Source organism: Lissotriton helveticus, chromosome 1_1 (genome assembly GCF_964261635.1).
Source record: "Lissotriton helveticus chromosome 1_1, aLisHel1.1, whole genome shotgun sequence".
NCBI lineage: Eukaryota > Metazoa > Chordata > Amphibia > Caudata > Salamandridae > Lissotriton > Lissotriton helveticus.
Genome location: NC_136057.1, coordinates 1701969880 through 1701995912, shown reverse-complemented (window position 1 = coordinate 1701995912; position 26033 = coordinate 1701969880). Strand labels below are relative to the sequence as shown.

Genomic DNA, 26033 nt, shown 5'->3' with positions numbered 1-26033 from the left:
CCATTTTTGGAGTCTCATACAGGGGCCAGTTGGGCTCTAATAGTAAAGGTTGTGTTGCAATCTGGCGCCCTCTTGTGGCGCCATTGTAAGGCAGCTGCTGTGGCACTGCCCCTTAGATGGCTTACATGTAAAAGACACAGTGTCCAGGTGTAAGGGTGCCACACACTTACCAGGTTCCAAATTCCTCTTCCCCATGAGTCCAACGAAGAAGTCGTGCATGTCCCCTGTGAAAAGACAACAGCAGGGTACAATTAGCGAGCTTTTCTCTGGATTACATGTTGTTGTGCGATGCATGGCACACAGATCTTGTTTACTGCGGTGTGTCTTGTACTCATGGGGCACAGGGCTGAAAGTGAGGGGTGCGGAAACTTGCTGGCGATACCCACCCTATCCCCATCGTCTGCAGTATGGAGTAAGGCACTGTGGCATTTGCCTATAAAAGTGTCCCATGCATTGATTGCTAGCAGAATTTTATCACAATTGTTAGCAAACGTGCAGCAGTGTGTGCAGCAGTGTGTGCAGCAGTGTGTGCAGCAGTGTGTGATGCAGTGTGTGCAGCAGTGTGTGCAGTAGTGTGTGATGCAGTGTGTGCAGCAGTGTGTGCAGCAGTGTGTGATGCAGTGTGTGATGCAGTGTGTGCAGCAGTGTGTGCAGCAGTGTGTGATGCAGTGTGTGCAGCAGTGTGTGATGCAGTGTGTGATGCAGTGTGTGCAGCAGTGTGTGATGCAGTGTGTGCAGCAGTGTGTGCAGCAGTGTGTGCAGCAGTGTGTGATGCAGTGTGTGCAGCAGTGTGTGCAGCAGTGTGTGATGCAGTGTGTGCAGCAGTGTGGGCAGCAGTGTGTGCAGCAGTGTGTGATGCAGTGTGTGCAGCAGTGTGTGCAGCAGTGTGTGCAGCAGTGTGTGCAGCAGTGTGTGATGCAGTGTGTGCAGCAGTGTGTGATGCAGTGTGTGATGCAGTGTGTGCAGCAGTGTGTGCAGCAGTGTGTGCAGCAGTGTGTGCAGCAGTGTGTGATGCAGTGTGTGCAGCAGTGTGTGCAGCGGTCTGTGATGCAGTGTGTGCAGCGGTGTGTGATGCAGTGTGTGCAGCAGTGTGTGCAGCAGTGTGTGCAGCAGTGTGTGCAGCAGGGTGTGATGCAGTGTGTGATGCAGTGTGTGCAGCAGTGTGTGCAGCAGTGTGTGATGCAGTGTGTGCAGCAGGGTGTGCAGCAGTCTGTGATGCAGTGTGTGCAGCGGTGTGTGATGCAGTGTGTGCAGCAGTGTGTGATGCAGTGTGTGCAGCAGTGTGTGATGCAGTGTGTGCAGCAGTGTGTGCAGCAGTGTGTGCAGCAGTGTGTGCAGCAGTGTGTGATGCAGTGTGTGCAGCAGTCTGTGCAGCAGTGTGTGCAGCAGTGTGTGATGCAGTGTGTGCAGCAGTGTGTGCAGCAGTGTGTGCAGCAGTCTGTGATGCAGTGTGTGCAGCGGTGTGTGATGCAGTGTGTGCAGCGGTGTGTGCAGCAGTGTGTGCGATGCAGTGTGTGATGCAGTGTGTGATGCAGTGTGTGATGCAGTGTGTGCAGCAGTGTGTGATGCAGTGTGTGCAGCAGTGTGTGATGCAGTGTGTGCAGCAGTGTGTGCAGCAGTCTGTGATGCAGTGTGTGCAGCGGTGTGTGCTGCAGTGTGTGCAGTGGTGTGTGCTGCAGTGAGTGCAGTGGTGTGTGCAGCGGTGTGTGCAGCGGTGTGTACAGCGGTGTGTACAGTGGTGTGTGCTGCAGTGTGTGCAGATGTTTGTGTTGCAGTTTCTGATGCAGTGTGTGCTGCAGTGTGTGATGCAGTGTGTGCTAGTGTGTGCAGCAGTGTGTGATGCAATGTGTGATGCAGTGTGTGATGCAGTGTGTGCAGTAGTGTGTGCCACAGTGTGTGCCGCAGTGTGTGCAGCAGTGTGTGCTGTAGTGTGTGCAGCAATGTGTGTAGCAATGTGTGTACTGCAGTGTTTGATGCAGTTTCTGATGCAGTGTGTGCAGCAGTGTGTGATGCAATGTGTGATGCAGTGTGTGATGCAGTGTGTGCAGTAGTGTGTGCCACAGTATGTGCCACAGTGTGTGCCGCAGTGTGTGCAGCAGTGTGTGCTGTAGTCTGTGCAGCAATGTGTGTAGCAATGTGTGTATTGCAGTGTTTGATGCAGTTTCTGATGCAGTGTGTGCAGCAGTGTGTGATGCAATGTGTGATGCAGTGTGTGCCGCAGTGTGTGTAGCAATGTGTGTACTGCAGTGTTTGATGCAGTGTGTGCAGCAGTGTGTGATGCAATGTGTGATGCAGTGTGTGCCGCAGTGTGTGCAGCAGTGTGTACAGCAGTGTGTGCTGTAGTGTGTGCAGCAATGTGTGTAGCAATGTGTGTACTGCAGTGTTTGATGCAGTTTCTGATGCAGTGTGTGCAGCAGTGTGTGATGCATTGTGTGCTACTGTGTGTGCAGCAGTGTGTGATGCAGTGTGTGATGCAGTGTGTGCAGTAGTGTGTGCTGCAGTCTGTGATGCAGTGTGTGCAGTAGTGTGTGCTGCAATGTGTGCTGATGTGCGCTGGCAGTTCTGTGTGTGTGCCCGTGTGCTAAAGTGCTGGAATAGCAGAGGTGCCGCAGACTACAGATGAGACACAATGTCGTGGATGCCCTAGGGACTCAGTAATGGAATTGGCGGAAGTGACGTAGGTCAGATTTTGGGGTGCATTTGCAGAGCTATGTTTTATCCCAGTGCTTAATTGGAAACGGGTGTTGTAGCTCAGGGTTAAGGTGCTGTGACAGGCATGTATGCATCTGGTCGTACAACTGGAGTAGGGGGAGTGGCTACTTGTAAGGACTGAATCAGTGGTTAATTTGTGAAAAAAGAAATACTGGGGCTCTCGTCAGTGTCTCCTGTTAGCACTGCCTAAAACAGAACCAATGAATAACCATGAGAGTGGGGGAAATGATGTGGCATAATGACCAGAGCTGCCGACTTCGGAGCTGGGGAACCAAGTACGAGTCTCGGCTCAACATCCTGTGATTCTCGGCAAATCACTTAATCTCCCCGTACCTACCATAAATAAATGTGTCCTTAACTGGTGCTCATGAAAAGCGCTGGTGTTGATGATTAAGTGCCGGTGCTGAGCACCGGAAACCACTGGCTCAAATTATGCACTGGACTGAATGCACAGGCGGGGCCTAGCTTGGTCAGTAAGACGTGGGCATATCTTGTTAAAATATACTATGCGAAGTAGGACACGAGGGGGCTTAAGAGGCAGTGGAAAGAAAGAGAAGTGCGGATTGCTAAAGGTACTTAACCCCTTCTACGCTCATGACGAGCTCAGGTCGTCATGAGCGTAACCTGCGCGTCATGTAACGCGGGGTTTTTAAAATCGCAGCGCGCAGCGGGAAAACCGCTAGCGCGCATGGTTAAAAAACACAATCGTTTTCAAACTAGGCAGAGATAAGAGAGAGAGAGTGTGTTTGTGTGTTTTTGTCAGTGTGGGCATGTAAAAATACAGAGTGAAATCTGACAGATACCTCACCATACCCAACTGATAGGACCTGTATCCAACTATTTACTACAGAATAATTTTTTTAGGTAACACCCCAAACACCCCACCGAAACTACACCCATGTACACAGGCACATTTCTCTCCAAATGTGCTTTTGTGTGTGTGTCTGTGTGTATGCGTGGTTCTCCGTATTGGAATATATCAGTGGCAGTGCTTTCAGATGATCTTTACATAAAAATAATTTGAATATGATTGTATACCGAACGTAAAAACACTTTGCCTCGAATTGCATGTGCCCGAGCTGCTTGCATTACTCCTTCCTCGATTTTTTGATTTATGCAAATAATAGGGCTTACCACGTGCAAGCACTACTTAATGCTGATTATGCATGCATTGTTTTACATTTCCATTTTGCACTCGCAGCCACTGTCAACTAAAATCCACAACTTTGTGCAAGGACTAAACACGAGTGAGCGCCCTTTATACTCCATTCTGTATCGGTTGTAATGGAAAAACGGGAGCAAAATTCACATCCCCCAATATTTTATGATAAAACCAGATAAATTGCACCTAGTAGAATCCCCCCCCCCCCCCAATTGGGACAAACAAGCACTTTTGGTGCCTACTGCTCTATAATCTGCATGTCCTGGTAATTGCTGGGCATTTCCTCCTGTTAAATTCCAGTAGTTGGCCGGCCTTAATTCAACGCGGCATGCTGCTTTATCACACCCCACAATTACTGGGCGCAGTAACCTTTCCATAACTTATATTTCTGACGCCTGCGCAAACATAGGTTTGTGTAGCTGTTGGAGGGCAGCGGGCACTGGTAAAAAGGGACTAAATGATACCCTGGATTTCATGCACTTCAAGCATAGTTGAGAAGTGGTTTGGAGTGGGCTGCTACAAATCTTTAGAGTGCTGCTGACCAGTGACAGCCAGGGGAGACCATGGTCCCCTCTAGCCACACCTCGGCTTTTGGGGTCACACAGACAGCCTGCAGACCCTACAGTAGGCTGGAATGGTCTCAGACAGGGCAGTGGGCAGCAGCTTTGGCCACCTGTCTTATACCAGCAAGAATCTTAGATGATGGTCAAGGGCTCAGGTTACCTCCTGGGGCCATTTCCTTGTCTCCTTCCTTAGTACATGAGGTGAATCACATCCAAGACCAGCAGCAGCAATGCAGGGTATATCCATTCAGTCCAGCACATGCAATCCAATCCAATCAACTATCTGCTTTCTTTTAAACATAACCTTTAAACCTCAAACTCCTGCTCTGGGAATGAACTCTAAAGGAGCACCAAAGCACACAATCTGTTTTTAGGTCTTGCCCACCAGAGAGCATTAGCTGCCTGGTTGCGGAAGACCCATAGTGGGCTCACTAAGAATTGACAGCGGGCTGACAGCCCATCCATGGCTTGACATTGGTTGGCTTTATTGTCACTCTTTTTTGCTTGCTTCTTCTTTGACAGCTTTCCTTGTTCCATCTTGTGTTTGTCCCTCCCCTGGAGCATAGCCCCTTTATCATCCTTTTCCTTGGCTGACTTTTATATTTTCACTGGTCACTTTTAGAGATCAACTTTTTTTCTTCTTGGTTAAGCACTCCATGAGAGTGCATGTGTTTTCCAAGTCTCTCCGTTATGTGCTTTTTCCCCGCCATGCCCCCTGTCCCACTCAATCGCTGTGCCGCCAGGCAACATTGGCGCAGATAATAGGTCCAAAAGACGAGACCTGTTGACTTTGCCATTGTGTGATGTATCTGTCTCTGTGAGAGACAGGGTTCTCTGTATGAGTCCAGGAATGTGGGCTCCAACTCACCTCCTCCTTGCTAGAGCCTCATTGTTTGGGTCGAGCCATATGTAAGGCCTCCTCGGCTTCAAGTTGGTTGCAGGCGGGATGCTGCTGTGGGTGAGGCTGGGCCTCTTTTGTGCTGCAGTGTACTGGTCTCACAAGGAGGCCTCTGAGCTTTGGTCGGTATTCTGGAATGCCTGGGAGCTGGGCTCTTCCTGATTTGCAGCCGTAAGCCAGGGTGCTGTGGAGGTGTTCCCGTGTTCCCTTCCGTGCTGTTCTCTGGTTCTTGACGGTGACTGTGGACTTCGTTGTGGCTTTGGCAGCACCAGCCTCTGAGCCATGCACCCATCAGTAGGGGTCCATGTGTGGTTTGGTGTATGAACTTTGCATGCTATCGGGGGTGTTCTCCTTATGCTTAGGTCTTTTGTTCTTTGGCAGGGGGTCGGTGCTTGTGACCAGTTTGTGTAGCTTGGGATAAGCATCTCCCAGTCTCCTAGTGGTAGGTGTGGATTTGATTTGTATCCCTGAGTGCTTCCCTCCTTTATACAGGGATGCTCGCTTCTGTTGTAGCATTGATATCCGCTGTGATTCCTCGGTCAGGAGGGAAGCCTTCTCAGAAGTGGAAGCATTTAGGTTCCTTCGGGGAGCTGTCATATTCTAATCCTGGTAAATTTCATATGAACCCAAGTAAGAGGTCCACTGAGTACAATGCTACAGCTGGGCTTCTTGTACCAAAAGGGCTTTGTAAGTTTGATCTCAAAGCCCTCATGAAGGAAATCCTGAAATATCTAATTTCTTCTTTGGTTAAGAAGTGAAAGAATAACAAGAGGGGCAATCATCTTTTTCCTCTTCTTCATCCGGGCAGGATGAGCCAATTCTTGAAAAGAAAGGTCCTTACATCTGGGAGAACCTGAAATTTCCTCAGAAAGAGATAGCAGCTACCAGTTAGGGTCTTTTTCTCCACTTGCATACGGATCCTGTTCCCAACATTCCCATTTACCAGTCATAAGGGATAAACAGCCAGATTCATCATTCTCCCGTTTTGGGAGCCCCTAATAGCGATTCATAAGGAATCGCTATTAAGGACTTGCAAAACGGGATTTATGTAGGAATTGCAAGAAATATTGCGATTCCTACATGTTCCTTATTTGCGATTAGCAAATTGCTAATCGCAAATAAGGAATAACTCCCCATGCATTCCTATGGGCCTGCAGGCCCATAGGAATGAATGGGGAGTTATTCCTTATTTGCGATTAGCAATTAGCTAATCGCAAATAAGGATGCGATTTCAAGGGTGCAGGGGTGTTCAAAGGACATCCTGTAGCACCCCTAAAATGTAATCTACATTGGTGTTGCGCACACACATGTCCAAAGGACATGTGTGTGTGTAACATGCAACTTAGAAAAATGCATTTAAATGCATTTTTCTACGTTTTTGCTATTTACCACGAGGTCTGACCTCTCGGTAAATAGCGGCCCAAAATTGCAATTTCGCAATTTTAAAATGATTCATGAATTGCATTTAAGGAATCTCAAATAGAGATTCCTTAAATGCAATTCTTCGCAAATGTGTGAATTCTTTAATAGCGAATTTTGCATTTGGGATGATGAATCCCAAATGCAAAAATTGCACTCGTAAAAGGCAAGAAAATGAGAATCTTGCCCTTTACAAGTGCAATTTAGCTTGATGAATCAGGCTGTTAATTCAGAGGGAATGAAATGACACAGGTAGATTTATCCCAAGGTTCCACTCCAAACTTTACAGTCAGAAGGGTCCTGGCACAGAAATTCCTTAAGCGATTAAATTGGTTATCTGGTGACTAATCTGTCAGGCAATCTTCTCTACTGTAGTGAGGTGCTACCCTTTATAGTTTATGGATCCCAATTTTGGGTTCCTGAAGTAAGCCTATAAGAAACTGAAACTTTCCACACAGACAGGAACTTGTGGCACTTACCCTTCCAGTTCTTGGTGCTCCCAGAGGCTCTCTTTCACAATACCAAATGAAGAGGACTTTGCACATCTTCTGGTGACTAAAGAGATGCAGGTTAACCTCTTTTCAAGTGTATCTCTTGCCATTGGGCCAAATATATTCAGGCATTGTTAAACATCTTGCGATCCTACACAAACCAAAGTTTCACTCCATGATGTATCATTCTTTATACCGATCGAACAGGGCATCCAAATTCTCCTGTTGTTCCTTTAATGTTCCCAACAGAACACACAGCAGTAGAGAAAGGGAGTTTACAAGCCTCCTTCTGCTTCTTGTGCACTAAGGGCCCCCAGTCCTGACTCAGATTGCCACCACTGCCAGTGGGAATTTATTTATTCATTTAAAGAGTTTTATATAGGGCGAACGTAAACCCTTGGGTATCAGAGCACTTCACAGTTACATGAGGTAGGTAAGAGATACAGCTTGTATAGCAGTATTAACATAAATATACACAGTGACATGATAGGTTTGATATACAGCTTGTATAGCAGTATTAACATTTATATATAATATTCCTGTACATGTCTATCTTCTCGGTTTCAAATAAAAAAAATGTGGAACTGATTAGGGTACAAGGTGTAACAGTATTCCTATACAAATAGTTCCGATATTTCTTTTTCCGTGCATTCTATATCACAACGAGTCCAGAGTAGTACAGTACCGTTAAAGATTATTCTCAGCATAACTGGTGACTTTATCTTTACATACATTGTTGTTCTGTGTTGGAAACACCTATATCACGGTGCTAGTGATGAACAGTCTTGCCTACGGGAGGAACTTGCTCATTAGGAAGATCTTCGCTTCCCTCTTGAATGTTGCAGTGTTGAATTGGCGACTCTGTTTCCTTAGGGTGATCTGAAGTGGGTCGCCATACAGTCACAGATCCTGGCTCTTGTGGTAAAGAGGTAGTTGAGGCTCCTACACAGGCATCTTGAAGCCAAGGTATCAAGGCCTCTGTTTTGTTACGTTCTTGATGGAGAAGCACAATGGAGGTCTGGCTTGTGCACACCTCATCCTGGGAACAAACATTGAGGGACAGATCTTGTGTATGGACCCAGCTTTAGAGGTTCTTGATGGAAAGGGAGAAGCATGTCCTAAGCAGGTACATTACGTTATCCGGACTATGGTTTGTCTCCCCACATTATCTCTGCATTATGAATGAGGTTTGGTTATCCTTACTTGGCCTTGGTTACCTCCCATCACAATGCTTGCTTTCCTCTGTACTACGTCTGTTTTCAGGATCCTTCAGCTCCCTTTTACCTTTCCACTGATGCCTCTGACTCTGAGGTTGAGATCGAAGGTGCTGGTGAACATTCCATTTTGGCTGAGGATGTCTTGGTTTCTCCTACTCAGGAAAATATTGGCGGAGAGGAATAGGTTCTCCTTACAGTAACCTTTGATTGCCCGGTGTTTCTCATCATCCACTCTCCTAGCTATCAGGTTGAAGGCATGGCTTTTGAATGGCCAAGGCTGCAAGTAACGGGTTTTCTAGAAAAGTACATGATTGGTCTAAAAGTCTCTCAGATATTTCATTTTGAAGGCATATAATCATCAATGGACCCCCTTTCATTCTTTAGTGTATGGAAAGGGATATGCAAGCTTGGAATTGTGAGGGAGGCCACATTTTGCAATTTCTATGGCTGACTGTGGCTCAGTGTTTCTAGCGTCAGCGTTCAGAGGTCGGCTATCAGGGTTCCAGGGATCCTTGGAACACTTTGAAGGGGCTGGATCCTCATGTGATGTCTAAGGCTAGGCCCCATTAGATCTTCCTCTGGTTTTTTTTAACCTTTGGGAAATATCTTCTTGAAATGCTTGTCTCTCAACATTCTCTTTCTCATGGCCATCCCCTCTACCATTTGAGTTGAGGGTCTCTAGTTTGTGGTCCCTTTTTTCTGATGGTGTTTCCTGGTTGTGTGGTCCTGAGGTTGGCTTCTCATTTACTCTTCCTTCAACCTTTGGATCACTGAAATAATATCGACTGACAGAATATCGACTTGCAAAAATATCGAGGGAAAAATATCTACAGACAAAATATCGAGTTTGTATCTACAAACAGGTAAGTACAAAAATATCAAGTACAAAATATCGTTTACAAAAATATAGTTGTAAAAAATATCGACTTTATTAAAAACAGTGTTAAATTAAATTAAAATGAATAATTAATTACTAAAATATACTTAAAATACTTAAATTAACTTATAATAATTAAATAATTAATGAAAGTTATAAAAAAAATAATTTTACAATCATATTTGTTAAAACATATATATATATTAACATAATATAATTAAATAATATCCTATATTATTACCGTACGATAGCATAAGTGTAAAAAATACTATTCCCAATCCACAGAGTGCAACTGTAGGGAAAGCGTTGGATAGCGTAGGGGTAAAAATTACTATTCCAACTCCAGTGGGTGCAACAGTGAGGAAAGCGTTGGATAGCGTAGGGGTAAAAATTACTATTCCCACTCCAGTGGGTACAACAGTAGGGAAAGCGTTGGATAGCGTAGGGGTAAAAATTACTATTCCCACTCCAAAGAGTGCAACAGTAGGGAAAGCGTTGGATAGCGTAGGGGTTTACATTACTATTCCCACTCCAAAGAGTGCAACAGTAGAGAAAGCGTTGGATAGCGTAGAGGTAAAAATTACTATTCCCACTCCAGTGGGTGCAACATTAGGGAAAACGTTGGATAGCGTAGGGGTAAAAATTACTATTCCCACTCCAAATAGTGCAACAGTAGGGAAAGTGTTGGATAGCGTATGGGTTAAAATTACTTTTCCCACTCCAGTGGGTGCAACAGTAGGGAAAGTGTTGGATAGCGTAGGGGTAAACAATACTATTCCCACTCCAGTGGGTGCAACAGTAGGGAAAGCGTTGGATAGCGTACGGGTAAAAATTACTATTCCCACTCCAAAGAGTGCAACAGTAGGGAAAGCGTTGGATAGCGTAGGGGTTTAAATTACTATTCCCACTCCAAAGAGTGCAACAGTAGAGAAAGCGTTGGATAGCGTAGAGGTAAAAATTACTATTCCCACTCCAGTGGGTGCAACAGTAGGGAAAACGTTGGATAGCGTAGGGGTAAAAATTACTATTCCCACTCCAAATAGTGCAACAGTAGGGAAAGCGTTGCATAGCGTAGGGGTTAAAATTGCTATTCCCACTCCAGTGGGTGCAACAGTAGGGAAAGTGTTGGATAGCGTAAGGGTAAAAAATACTATTCCCACTCCAGTGGGTGCAACATTAGGGAAAGCGTTGGATAGCGTAGGGGTAAAAATTACTATTCCCACTCCAAAGAGTGCAACAGTAGGGAAAGCGTTGGATAGCGTAGAGGTAAAAATTACTATTCCCACTCCAAAGAGTGCAACAGTAGGGAAAGCATTGGATAGCGTAGGGGTTTAAATTATTATTCCCACTCCAAAGAGTGCAACAGTAGGGAAAGCGTTGGATAGCGTAGAGGTAAAAATGACTATTACCACTCCAGTGGGTGCAACAGTAGGGAAAGCGTTGGATAGCGTAGGGGTTAAAATTACTATTCCCACTCCAAAGAGTGCAGCAGTAGGGAAAGCGTTGGATAGCGTAGAGGTAAAAATTACTATTTCCACTCCAGTGGGTGCAACAGTAGGGAAAGCGTTTGATAGCGTAGGGGTTAAAATTACCATTCCCACTCCAAAGAGTGCAACAGTAGGGAAAGCGTTGGATAGCGTAGAGGTAAAAATTACTATTCCCACTCCAGTGGGTGCAACAGTAGGGAAAGCGTTGCATAGCGTAGTGCTAAAAATTACTATTCCCACTCCAGTTGGTGCAACAGTAGGGAAATTAAATACTTCATATATTATTTCAATAAATATACATTAATATCTATCAAAAATTAATTAAAAGTAATTACGAATTTAATATAATATAATAATTAATCAATTAAAATTACAATTGTAAATTAATTATTACAATTATGTAACTATTAATACAAATTAATTACAAATTAACAATTAATAATTTCACATTTAAAAATTAATTTACAATAATTTCTAATTAAATACAATTAAAAAAAGTTGTTTTATTTATTTATTTATAAATAACTTACTTCCCATCCTATTCCCCTATAAACCCACAACCCACTACAGAATTATTTTTATTAAATTAACCTAATTAGCAATTCATCAATTAAATACAATTAATTAGCAATTCTAATTTAATTATTTACCCATAAAAAATTAATTAACAATTAATTCTAAAACAATACCAATAAATATGTTAGCATATTTATTTAATTATAAATAAATTACTTGCCACCCAATTCCCCTATAAACCCACAACCTGCTACAGAAAATAATTTAGTAAAATTAACATAATTAGCAATTAATCAATTAATTAAAATTAATTGCCAATTAAAAGTTAATTAATTACCAAATATAAATTAATTAACAAATAATTAAAAATGAATAACAGTAAATAAATTTACATATTTAATTAATTATAATTAAATTACTTCCCACCCTTTTCCCCTATAAACCCACAACCCGCTACAGAAAATAAATTAGTAAAATTAACATAATTAGCAATTAATCAATTAATTAAAATTAATTGCCAATTAAAAGTTAATTAATTACCAAATATAAATTAATTAACAAATAATTAAAAATTAATAACAATAAATAAATTTACATATTTAATTAATTATAATTAAATTACGTCCCACCCTATTCCCCTATAAACTCACAACCCGCTACAGAATTAAATTACGCAAAAATTAAAAAATAAAAATGTCATTAATTAAAATTATTTATAACATAAATACACACTTTTAACACACATAATAACATAAATATCACTATAAAAAATTCAATATTATCAAAAATTCGATAATTTTATTAAACTATATTATATACTTCGATATTTTAAATGTCTAAATTTTTAACAATCGATATTACATTACTTACCTTAATAACGATATTTTTCATGTCTATATTCTGTCCAGTCGATATTTTGTCCATTCGATATTTAAAACTCGATATTGTGTCCAGACGATATTTTGTAGTCGATATTTTGTAGTCGATATTTTGACTGTGCACCTCAACCTTCATCCTATCTCAGAGGAGAAACATACTTATCATACAGTGGATGTGCCCAGGGTGGTGGTATCATTCAGTCAAGGAAAGTGGATTTTTCCTTCCACAATTCCATGTTTGTTGAGTTTGGTATGACTCAGAAGTGCTGTAAACCTTCTGTGCCATCTGACTAGTATGTGGGTCAGGTGTGTGATTTCTACTGCATTTGGAACAGTTAGGGCAGAGCTCTCTCCTTACTTTAACCACTTGCATGCTAATGACAAGGTGAACTCGTCATGAGGCACACTGGATCTGTGCTCATGACAAGGTCAACTCGTCATGTATAATGGGATTCATAAATATGCAGCACAGGAGGGGAAAACCCCTTAGCAGCCAAGTGGTTAAGGGGCACAATACGAAGGAGCTGTCTAAGCTGGAGCAAAGATATGATTTACTTATCTGCAAATCAGCTTCCTTCTCAAGGCCCGCTTCATTCTTCAGAACCGTATGTAGGTTGGAGGAGGTGGTGAGTTGGAGTCTGACTCTAAGGTCCTGGCATCTGATTCCTTAGATCAATGATCCGCTGTGTCCCATTATATGTACTTGAATTATATTGGTCACATAAAGTGTCTCCTTCTGTGTGCGATCATCCAGTCGGAGATACCAGCTTTATATTTCCTCATGAAGTAATGAAGGAGATGAGGAAGTGACCCCAGGGGACAGAGAAGCTATTACTTATCAGCAATCTTCTTACTCCTGGGCCCATAGTCCCACTTTTCGGTATGGTTCCCTCCCACCTGAATTTGATCTTGCTGTCTGCTATTGGTTGGTGTGACGTTGTGGGCCCGCCCAAAGAGAAATGCGGGGTCATTGATGAATGGTGGGTCGCTAAACCCCCCTCTGCAGCTCTTGTTTATTCCCGACAAGACCCCTGGACTACTGATACCAGAAGCCCCTCCTGCTTAGACGACTCGCTGGAAGAAGGCATCTGCGAATGGGGAATCCCGAAGGACATCACTCCGCCCCTTGACGCCACCTCCTGTGGGGCCTTAAGGAAGAGGGAATCCTGGAAGTGTGTGTGGCGTAACACCGCGGAGGAAGACGCAACGGAGGAAGAGAAGCCCGTGCTGTACAGAGAACTCGGACCCACCAGGAAGGAAGAAGACACGGAGGACGTGACATCAGGAACTCAGGTGGAGCCAGGAGGTCAACGACCCTGCGAGCCGCCCAGCCACGCATGGCTTCTACAGGTATGCAAACGCTTCACAGGTTGCATGGGGAGGCGGAATAGTGTACCCCCGTAGCTCTTGAAGCCGCGTCCTCTTTACTTTTTGTTTTCTTTTATTTTGTTGTTTAACGGGGCACGTTCACTTGAGCACTTCACCAAGCCGAACCGTCTAGGAGTGAATCACAGGCGGTCGGGTGTCCCATCACAACCCTCCCTTGCATGCTAAGCCTTTCTGAACAGAAGCCTACACCAGCCTTCTTCTCTTTATATTTCCTGCCATAAAGACCCGGAGCCTTTGGGAAGCCGCCACCAGTCCAGGAGGGAGCAGTTAAGAAGAGAGACCGGGAGAGAACAAAGCCCTATTTACAAAGCCGATAATGCCCGATATTCCTCTGAAAGTATGACCACGAGGAGAAAAATTCTGTCATGGTCAATAAAACCCTCCTTGCCCCGACTTGGTGTCTGTTCCGATCCTTTACCCATGCAACAGTTGGGTAACTGAGGAGACAGCATGGGAGACACTTTATCACTGCTCCACAGAGGAGCAGTTGCGGGTTTAGGGGCTTTGTTTTGGAGTTGCATGTCTTGGAGGTGCCTCACCTCATGAAGCAAGGAAGGAGACAGATTGCAGTGAGCAGAGTCCAGGAAGTGGTAAGGAGACAGACTAGTGCTGTCTCTTCCCAAGACAAAAAGTTGTTTAAAAAACGATTTTCACTTTCTGTGTTTACTGTCTATGTCTGTGGTTGTTACAGTTAAAAATTGTAGTCTTAGCCTGCCTGTAATTGCATATTTTATCACCTGTGTTGTGTTTTAAATTTGTGGTTTTCCCTGCCCATGATTGCCTCCATTTAGTGTGTTAAATTGTGGAATTTGCAGTCCAACCTCTGTAGTTTGTCCCTCTCATTCCTTGGTGACAATTCTGTTTTCCCTCCAAATTTCTCCTTTGCTCTGTGCTAAGACCTGTATGTTAAAACAGTGCACTCCCAGCCACCATTTTGTGTTCACAAGCCAGTGAAACCAGCCCCCCTGCCTCCCCCCCGAGCACCAGGGATTTTTTCTACATCAGAGGGTGCTTCTGTGAGCTGTTTAAACTGTGTTTAACTAGGGCCTGTGCACTTCGTTTTTTGGCCAGCAGGGGGAGTAAAGTTTTATTCAAACAGTATTGTTAGATTTCAAGTTAATGAGGCCCTTACCTGCTGAAGTCCAAAGTGTGGATTGAGCCGGTCTGTCTCCTAGGAGATTCTGAATAGGAGAAGCAGCTTCCAACTCCCTGGCCAGCAAACCTTGTCTGAGGTCGCTGGGACCTTATATGGTCTGCTAGTGGTTGGTACATGTCTACACTGATTGGTGGTTGTATCTGGTGTTTCTATTGGATTAGGGTTAATGTCCTCATTGGTTGGGTATTTGAGGGTTCTAATTGGTTTCTGGGTCTGTGATTCAATCATTGTAGGGTTGGAACTAGGGCTAGGGTTAGGATTTCTATTGGAAGTAGGGACTAGGGCTTCCTATGTTATTGGTTGTTAGGAGTAGGGTGGGACGAGGGCTAGAGTTAGACCTTTAATTGGAAGTAACGATTAGGGCTTCTGGTGTGATTGGTTGCTGGACTAGGTGTGGGTCTTAGAGTAGGGTTAGGCTTTCTATTGGAAGTAGGTACTAGGGATACCTGTGCCATTGGTTGCATGGACTTGTTTTGGGACTACTGGTAGGGCTAGGGCCTTTATTGGACGTAGAGATCAGGGTTTTTTAACTGATTGGGTGCCTCGACTAGGGCTAAGATTGGCTGTAAGGTCCTGGTCTCCTATTGATTCCTAGATTTTAGGGCTAGTGTTGTGATTGGATAGTGTTAGGGCTACGGTTCCCATTGGCTGAAGGGGTCACCTGATTAGTAGGGCTATAAAAAAGGCCAGGCTTAGGGCGTCTCAGCCCGGGTGTCGAAGCTAAGGGCAGAGATGACAAGGGCAGTTGCCTGTTTGATCCTGTTAAGGGCAGAGAGGACAAGGGCACTTGCCTGTTTGATCCTGTTAAGGGCAGAGAGGACAAGGGCAGTTGCCTGTTTGAGCCTGTACGAGACTGGTCGGGACTAGGGCCAGAAATGCTGCCCTTTTTCTCATTTAGCAACACCCAGCCCACACCATCCACATCCACAAACAGCAACACACTCACACCAAATGTACACCACGCACAACACTATGCACAGATTAATGTACCAGCCTGCACTACAAACCCAACCACACCACATCTACACACCCTACTATCCCAACTACCACACATATCCACCATCACCTACAAACAGTACACAACTCTATCCTATACCACTAACCAATACACTCATCACTAACACAACACCAATCAACACCATACATAACTACATCCCATTCAGACACACTCTCCCTGCTGTAATTACACCTAACAGACCTTCCATCAGTTGTCCAACAAACACCCTCCTCTCCCTTCTACCATAATAACACTAACACACAACACACACACTGCACACCACCACACTTTGTAACTCTTGCAACACATATACTTTCAATGTAATTATGGATATACATATTTATCACTTTCTTCTAATTTAGCATTTCCAATGCACTACCCTATTTCTCAGCCCATACTTCGCTCAATAAATCTTCTAGCCCAACCTTCTGACTCATCTCAAATTTCTTCTACTACTCCTTCCAATGCACTACCATATCTCTCATCCTATACATCTATCAATATATCCTCTACATCCACTCTCTCATTTATCCCAAACCCCATACCACTACTATGATTGCCAAAATAACCCTTTCTAGACTCTCTCCTACTCTACCCCTCCTTGTATCATCTGACACCTCTTTTACTAAACCGATCCCCTAAAACAAACCTTTCTAAACTCTTTCCTCTGAGTCCTCCCTTCAAAAACTTATTTTTACTCATCCAAAAGTCTCTTCCTATTGCTAAGACCTAAAAACAAATGTTTTTAAATAAAAAAAATCTTTCACTCTTTTATCCCTCCACTATCCTTTTCAATCGAAATTAACAGACTAACATGTTCACTTCTCAAATTCCATATTAAACTATACTAATATACTACCCAAATAACTGAATAACATATCCACTACTCAAATTACTTCATATTTTTTCTTACTATACTAATTTTCAACAGTAATCCTTTATGGGTTCCAGAGTGGCGTGCTACTCACCAGAAAAGCGATTCAACACCCATCAGGGGTAACAAGTGCTGTATGAATGCAAATCTTTCTTCCCCTTTTATCCCTCCGCTATCCTTCACACTCCAAGTAACTGACTAATATCCACCACTGAAATTACTTCATATTTCACCATATTAATTCACCACTAATCCTTTGTAGGCTTCCTGAATAGCGTGCGTCAACAAGCGCTATATAAATACAAACCTTTGTCCTCCTCTATCCTTCTGCTATCATTCCAAATCCAAATAATTGACTAACCTATCCACCACTTAAAATGTACTTGCATGTTTCACTATACTAATTCAACACTAATCCTCTATGGGTACGGAGTAGTGTGCTACTCGCCAAAAAAGCGATTCGACGCCTCGTCAGCGGTAGTAAGCGCTATATAAATGCAATTACAATACAATACAATAGCGTAACATAGGATAGAAGGGAACAGAAACAGTAAAGACAAACGATCTTTATGTAAATAGGCTCCTCAAGCTCTCAAGATGGTGGCATTGTACGATCCACACATGGCATTGTGAAAAGTGATGGGGCATCCCTGAACGCATTCTAGGTAGTGCGCGGTCGCCTTACCAGTGTTCCGGCGTGCCATCATGCCGTAGAAGCGGTCACTGGGGTAGTCTCTGTCAGTGAGGCGCCGGAGGAGTGCCGGGGACAACCTTTGGGAGTACAGCTCCATTGGATCTAAAAAGAGGGCAAAAGAACAGTGAGCGACAGCGAAGGCGAACCATATATTTAGAAAAATACGTAAAAAGATGCAGGAATCTTTTTCAGAAATGCTGCTGGGCAACCCTGAAAAACTGTAGAAAAAACTGAAACTGTGAATGTACTTGTATATTTCTCAATTTAATGTCAAGAACATTACAGTAATAATCTGCACTAACTTTATTAATTTATTTTAAGTCTGTAGACAACTTGCTATGTGCAGGGCCGCTTTACTTCTCATGCAGAGCTCTCCTTAGCACTCTTTGCATCCTTGTGTGATGGTCCCTTCCCCACTCAAACGCCTCCAACATCAGCCTTACTGTCTATGGATGTCAGCCTCTGCCAACTCACACGCCTTGCCTCAGTCCCCATAGTGTACTTGTGACCGATAAGGAGAACCTGCCATTCTCCACTCAAAAACAAAAGTTAGACCAGGAAGGCTGCCTGAAGTAAATTCAGGACACCCCTAGACTCTGCCACAGAGAGCAATCCCTCCCATTATACGGGTGGTTGGGCTCATGAATGATGCATGATTAAACACGGGTTTAGTGAATTAAACAGAGGTTTTATGCATTATTGAAGGGAGATGTGCAGATTTCCTTCATGTGATTTAATATTTCTGGGAGCATAGATGCGTGAAGATTTACATGCTCAAACTGAGGCATTGTTGAGGAATTCACAGGTACTAATCTCAAACAAGCATTTGCAATGCAATTGGTCTTGTGTTTGTGAAAGTCAGAGCTATTTCCACTGTAAATGATATTGTTTTTTACTTATGTTTTTTGTTTGTAATGGAGTGGACGTATGCATGCTGTTGGTAGTGGAATTATGTGCTTTTAATTATAATTCTTAGTTATGGAATTGTGTGGGGTCAAATTATGTGGTGTGGAGTGTATTTGGATATTGGAAATATGTGGTATGGTGAATAGATAGGGATGAGAGCTGTAAAAAAAATAGAAAGTAAAATTGAGGTTGATAGGTAGTTTGTGTATGTAGTGGTGAATGAACTCTAGATAGAGTAGTAGAAATAATGTGTGAGAAAGAGAGAAGGGTATAGACGCATAAAGAGGCTGCGCTTGTGTATGCTGAAAAAAAAAAACGAAGGAGAGTGTGATTACAGTTTGTATTTTTTTTTAAAGATACAGTAAAGAAATCCTGAAGTTAACTAATATGAGAAGTGCTGGATCAGTGCATGTGTGCACATTAAAATTATGTGGATTGTAATTGTGTGGTATTAGGTGTTGTGGATTTATGTGCTGTGGTATTGATTTATGTGTCAAGATGTGGAATTTTGTGGTGTGGATTGGATGTTAGTGGTGTGTCGTAGAATTATATGTTATGCCGTGGTATTTTGTGGGATGGAATGGAATTGTGTGGAGTTGAATTGTGTTGTGAGGAATTGTACGGCATTGTGTGAAATTATGTTGAGCGCAATTATGTGCCACGGTGTGGAATGTATATATGTGGAGTGTTGCTATGTGGCATGAAGTAGATGTATGTGGAGTGCAATTATGTGGTATGAAGTGGAGTGGAGTGTAATTATGTTGTGTGGTATGTAACTATTTGGTGCTGAATTGATAGGTGTGGCATGGTGTGTAATTATGTAGAATGTAAATATAGGGTACGTTGTAAAGTTTAATTTTGTTGAGTGTAATTATGTGTTTTGCAGCAGAGTGGATATATGTGGAGAGTAATTATGTGGCTTGAGGTGTAATTATTTAGTTTGGAGTGTGCAGTTTTGTTGAGTGCTGTGGATTTTGGGTGGGGGGAACTGCAGCTTTAAAATCAACCTGGTGATCTTTTTTATCTTAAGTTACATAACAATCTGTTACACGGATCACTTACTGCCTTCAACCAAGTTCCTTCTTCAGCGGGAAGAGATTCTCTGTTTTAGCTTAAATCCCCACTTATAAATCCCGTGAAGGATGGACAGACCCTCTAGCTGCTCTGTTCTCCCCTTTACTTCAAATCCTGGGCACCACCGCTTCGTCACCACATAGACACGCGATCAAAAATCATGTCAGGGGGGGAGCACTCGGAGCCTTCATTGCACTGAGGTTTAGGCAATTAGTCATGAATCAGGGCCATCATAAGTAGGGTGTTCACGCCACGAATGAATGACATTTGAAACCGCGGTCTGCGCAAAGCCTAAGGTTCCTGCATAAAATTGCAGAGCTCCTGCCGGCACTGCCCATTCTATATATATTGTGAAAATAAGAGCAAATCTCGCCCAAATGTACACAACTTGCCATGGGTGGATTTTTCCACACAAATGAGGAAAAATATCGCCCATTTGTGCAGAGTGAGAGAATGTGGCGCAGCCATGAGAGGTGCTGACTCAGGAGCTGGGGATCTGTGTTCGAGCCTTGGCATCGGCTCAACATCCTGTGAATTTTGGCAAGTCACTTATTCTTGCCAGCGCTATATATATAAATATATATCATCACGCTCAAGCTTGTACCAACAGGCGGGGGGAACGCATGCACGGACACGGGCCTCAAGCTGCAGCCCGATACCAATCTGTGATCTAGAAGCTGCCTGTTTGCCACATCCTTTAGCAGCCCCAGACACCACTGCCTGACGCGTTTCGATAAGTCTTCATCAGAGGCTTCGGTGAAGGAGAAAGACACACATATGCCAGTACTGCAGTTAGGCTTTATTATTGGCGCGCTGTGGATCAGCTGATAGCGCAATAACGCATTGATTGCTGGTACCTGCAGTCCAGAGGGATTTGGATATCTCCTCAGCATATGAGCGAAAAAATGTTCTGCTGGCAATTTCGGCCCCGCAATGGGCCCCGGCAAACAGGTGGGTTCTGCATTCAGTGTCCGTGAATCCACGAAGATAATAAAGCCTAACTGCAGTACTGGCATATGTGTGTCTTTCTCCTTCACCGAAGCCTCTGATGAAGACTTATCGAAACGCGTCAGGCAGTGGTGTCTGGGGCTGCTAAAGGATGTGGCAAACAGGCAGCTTCTAGATCACAGATTGGTATCGGGCTGCAGCTTGAGGCCCGTGTCCGTGCATGCGTTCCCCCCGCCTGTTGGTACAAGCTTGAGCGTGATGATATAAATATATATATATATATATATATATATATATATATATATATAAACAATTAAAACAGCTTTCCAGAGAACTTGGAAGGATGGTGGGGGCGGCCAAGCAGTGTTGTGGGAGGGGTGAGTGAGGGGGTGAGCGAGGAGAGACGGCACAGGAAGATTAAGTATCAGAACCTGTGATTTAAATAAACAAGCCTGAACCCCAAGCTTTGGCTCAACATCCTGTGAATTTTGGCTAATCACTTATTCTCGTCCTATAAATGTATTAGTTTAAATACAAAAAAAATCAACAGCAATTGCAGCAATCTTTGAGGGGTGATGGAGTGGACAAGCAGTGTTGTGGGAGGGGTGAGGGGGTGGAGAGAGACAGCACAGGAAGATTAAGTATAAGAAGCGGTGATTTAACTAAACAAGCACGTAGTCCGTTGTTGAATCAGCGGGCGCTGTGCTAATAAAAGGCGCATGGCCGCACAAGTCCTCTGACATAACAGCAGCACCTTTTAGGTGATTTGTTGCCACTGCTGTGTCAAGAAAGGAGACTCCTAATGGATCCCCAGAGTGAGAGGATGTGGCGCAGCGGTCAGAGCTGCCGATTCGGGAACTGGAGATCCATGTTCGAGCCTCAGTGTCGGCTCAACATCTTGTCAATTTGGTCAAATCACATTCTCCCCCTAGCTCCAGCTATAAAAATTTACTAATTTGAATTTTTTTTTAAAGCAGCGATCTTGGAGGGCTGGTGGGGGTGGCAAGCAGCATTGTGGGAGGGATGAGGGGGTAGGGAGAGAGGGCACAGGGAGATTAAAGTATGAGAATCTAAATCTAAATTAAACCAAAAAAAAAGCTGCGATTTCGGAGGGGTGTTGTTGGCGCGCAAGCAATGTTGTGGGAGGGGTGAGAAGGATAGTACAGGGAGGTTAAGTGAAGGCAGGGCAAATTAAGCTGCAGAAGCTAAGTAAAAAGAACACTTAACGAGCAGAGGTAGGCCAACATGAAAAAAGAGTGCTCTCATAGCCCTTTTCATAGCCTGACGAGTAAGAACACATGTAACAGGGGCAGTGCTCATGGGAGGATACAAAAGTCCAAAAGGAGGGACTACTAAGTGTATCCACGAAACAAAAGCCAGCCTTTTCAAAGGACAGAAAGAGGATCCAATTAAAAAGATGGGCAGTCCTCCAAGCCCATAATCTGAATACAGCATGTTTTGAAAAGACAGTGCATGCGCTGCCTAGGCGAGACCTAAAAACAAATAGAATATACTTTCAAAAACATTTAGCTTCGGAAGTCCCTACTTTACATCCCAGATTCCCCACTTAATCTCACTATGTGATCTTAAGACAAATCACGTGGTCTAGAGAATATTGGGAGTGCCTAGGTGTAAATTAACTTTATGCGTGCGCTACATACGGAATTGCATTAAAAGTGAAGATTTTTTCAGCGAAGTAGCAGTTGCCAGTGGATATTTGACTTGGAAGCCATTGAGAGACATCACTGAATGGCTTGCAGTTTTCTTGCTACTTTGCAAGTCTTAATTCCCTGAGTTCAGAAGGTTTTTATTGAATACATTGAATGTGTGTGAAGGGATCAACCATGCCTAAAAACTGGCTGCCACTGGCATTCAAAGTGGCTCATAAATGGGAGAGGATTTCTGTATTTTCTCTCATCACATTATTTTAAAATAAAATTAGAGGTGCTTAGGAGTACTTGTAGATTTTTTTTGTGATCAAAATTTGCCATAAAGTACTTTTTGCTTAACTTTTTGCTTATGATTGTGACTTTGATGCTGGCAGGTTGCTTGCAATAACAGAAAAAGATAAGTGAAGTTTCGGGATTTAATAGTGCCAGGCTGCATTGTATTTGTGTAAGAACACAATTGATAGTAAAAATTAAACAACTCATAGTGGGAGCTGAAAGCTTTAGCACTTTCCAGTAACTTTTAGGTCCCTGCTGCTATTGGCTGCCAGTACTCTACAAGTGAAGCTTGTTACTCCTTCTGCAGAGGTCTAGGAAGTCACATATTAGAACGTGGGTACTCACAAGCATTTCCCCAGGGGCCACAAATTATTGACTGTGTCTTCCCGAGAGCCTCACTGATGCCAGCAGGGTGAGGGTTGGGTGTTGAAAGGTGGGCGTAGAGGAATGTGATGCAGATGCAAGCTAAAGATAAGTTGTCTAGGAAATATTAATTGCTTCTTTACCTCTAGTTTGGTAAACATGTAAATAAAGTATGCCTGTTTCATAGCTTTCTGATAGTTCCTGCTCTGTCAAGTGAACAACAGTTGACTGCTGCTGTTCACCAGGGGGCTGCAATTAAAGGTCAGGAGGGCCGCATGCGCCCCTCGGCCCGTACATTGAGTATCCCTGCATTATAAGATTAATGGTGCATGGCATATGTCTCCACAATTGAAGAAGTAAGAAAGAGCTTCTTTTTGCATGTTCACCACAACAATTTCGGACTGATACTGCTTTTTTCGACTCTGAGAGTGCACTGATGCCTACTAACCAGACCCCAGTTCCAGTGTTCTAACCCATTACAACGTCTAAGTTGAATTGGATATTCCCAATTGGCTGAGAGTGACATACTTATAAGTCCCAAGTATATGGTACCCTGGGCATGTAAGGCTGAGTATCCACCCAGGACTGAAGCACTGGTTGTGCCACCCTGTGTCTTACAAATTACAAAATGGCGCCCAGCCTGAATTAATGAATATTGCATTTCTTTTCTGTTTTGTTTCAGGAGGTTTTATTAGGATTTTGTACAAACAGGAACATACAGTTGAGAAAATACAGAGAAAACAAACCCTAGGATGCATGGTACTGTCAAGCCGTATGAAAACATCAGTAAATCCCATAATAAAGGAGTTTTAGATAATAATAGAGGGGAGTTATAACTGTGTCTGCTTATGAAATTGAGATAGGGTTTTCTAATGTTTGTATGGTGAGGGAATTACGTTTTTACTGAGGGAGGTGTGTGAGGTACCTTGTATGTGTGCAGATTAGTGTAGAGCAGGAGAGTGAGAGGTGAGACAAGATAAGCGAAAAGAGTGAGGAGAGAAGAGAATAGAAAAGGACAGGAGAGATCAATGGGAGTTATAGTTGAGGGACTGTGTAGAGAAGAGCAGCTAGGTAAGCGATGGGAATGGATGCAGAGGTGGGGTTAGGTTACTTAACAGTAACCAAGGACACTCTCAAATGGTACATTCTAACCTCCAAAGTTTCTACTCCTCTGAGTACACTCTAACATTCTAAATGCCCACTCCTCCATGTGCTACCAGAAAGCTAACTTAGCACAGGAGGTTTTACTTCCCCCGAGCACAACTTCTTGTACTAATTTGCTTTACATTGAATTGGTTGCACAAGCTTGTTCCTTGCTACTAGCAATCATATACCTAAATGTTTTTGAGGCTCCATATCCTCAAGATGGGTTATATGTCCTCCAATTCACATGTCGCATGTTTTATGTTACAATAACACAAGGTTAATGCCTTACGCAGCACACTAACTATTATCTACTAATAACTCTATAAAACAGATCTTAGTACTTTCAAGGAATCAGATTAATCATGGCATTAAATGCGACTTGATGCCCAAGTCGAATTTAATGTCACTTTTATAGAAATGCAACTTTTAGAAAGTTGCCACTCTGTGATCCAGTTGCTTAGTGCCCTCACATGGTCACTGGCCACCAGACAGCTGTCTGCCCTCCTGGGAGTAGTGTGAACGACTTCCAGACTCAGGAGCAATAGCAGGCTGCTACCTCTCCCTTGTAGAAAGCCTCTCAGGGTGTTGGCCCAAAAGGCAAGCTTCAGAGGCGAATCCACCTTTAGTGGGCAAATGGTGATCACACTCTTGATGGGTTGCCCCTTGTTCAGGTAGACAGGCCGAGGGTAGTAACAGAGAGGGATGACCAGTGCCCGAACGGAGTTTTCTGTGGGCGTGAACCCCACAGGTAGCCACACCTCTAGGGTGGGCTACCAAGCTTCTAACATCCAAGAAAGGGTTCAGATATCTTGAGAGTGGACAGAATAGTGCACCTTGGGATTGCTAAATGGCACATAGCCATATGTCATCACAGGATGGGAGTAATCCTGGTAGCTCATTGGCTAGTGACCATATCATTATCCCACCACGGCACTTTCGGGGCATAGAAATAGCACCTGTGGCACCCTGAACCTCAGACCACGACAGAAATGGAGAAAGAGCCAAAGAAGGACAACCCTGATGACCCTTGGACTTGGTAAAGTGACTCTGCTCTGTCTGCTGTACTGTCCCTGACAAACCTTGGGCTAGCAAAGACAGGACTCTGCCTGTGGCTTCTGGCTTATGGAAAGGTTGCTCCCAAGCCCCAGGGCAAAGAAGTGAATCCAAGGGTCAATTGGCTATCCCCTGTAACCAGCACCAGGACCATCGAAGAAAAGTGGAAGTAGCCCAACCTGACAAGTCAATAGCTACTTCTGGAGAATCACTGCTGACCGCCGCTGGGTGCCTCAAGAGACCGATCCTCATCAGCCTAAAGTTGTACCCAGATCTGCTGGACCCAGGAGTGTCATCTGAGTCCAGTTTGGTTGCCCAAGAGGGACACCAGCCTCCACCACAGGATACCGTTGTGTACAGAGATCAGTATCCCAGCAGCGGCTGGCCTTCTACCTGCTCAAAGATGACTTCGAGGGAGCCTGGGGTCTGTGGTCAAAGTCGCTCCACTCCCCGTCAGCAAGAGAATCACGTTCAGACTCCTCACCCACGCACACAAAGCTCTCCACAACCAAGGCCCAAGATTCCTCAATGACCGTCTGACCTTCTACACTCCCACCCGCCAGCTCCGATCGACCAGCCACGCCCTCGCCGCCGTCCCCCGCATCCGAAGAGCCACAATGGGAGGAAGATCTTTCTCCTACCTGGCTGCCAAGACGTGGAACTCCCTCCCCATCCACCTCCGCCTGACCCAAGACCACCTCTCCTTCAGGAAGCAACTGAAGACCTGGCTGTTCGAGCAGTAGCGGACCCCCCTCTCCCATGCACCTTGAGACCCTCCGGGTGAGTAGCGCGCTATACAAATGCTTTGATTGATTGATTGATTGATGATCTGTGGATTGAGGAGTAACCGTAGGGACATCCCCATCGATCGTACAGCACCAAGAGCATCCATGAGCATCCTTCATCTCCTGCATCTGCAGCATCAGGACCACTTCATTGAAGTCTATGGTGGTCAGGCTGTTAAGTTCAAAACTAGACTGGAGAACACTTTTGTGGCCAGGTAACTGTCCAAATACTCCTTAGTGCCCCCCCCTGACCTTGTCTCTGTTGGATTTGGTTGTCATAGTTGGGAAGGGATGTGGCTGAACACAAATCTTACAAATTTTTCAAAAGTTCACAAACTTTACGGTCAGTGATGCTTGTTGCGGTTGAACTGAGATTTACATTTTCTTTAAAACTTTTTTATCTCCGGAATCTCCTCCGAAGGATATTGCTCATTTTGGTCTTTGAACATTTATAAAAATATAATCTATTTTTATGAATTGGT

General features: G+C 43.9%; 1 protein-coding gene across 1 annotated transcript in view; it reads right to left on the bottom strand.

Annotated features, from left to right (window-relative positions):
• Positions 1–26033, bottom strand: part of TAC3 (tachykinin precursor 3) — a 203746-nt gene that overhangs the window by 28007 nt on the left and 149706 nt on the right. The window contains exons 4-5 of the mRNA XM_078659046.1: positions 17322–17432; positions 171–224 (exon numbers count right to left, since the gene is read on the bottom strand). Of these exons, the coding sequence (XP_078515172.1) occupies positions 171–224; positions 17322–17432 (165 nt within the window). The remainder of the gene's footprint in view (positions 1–170; positions 225–17321; positions 17433–26033) is intronic.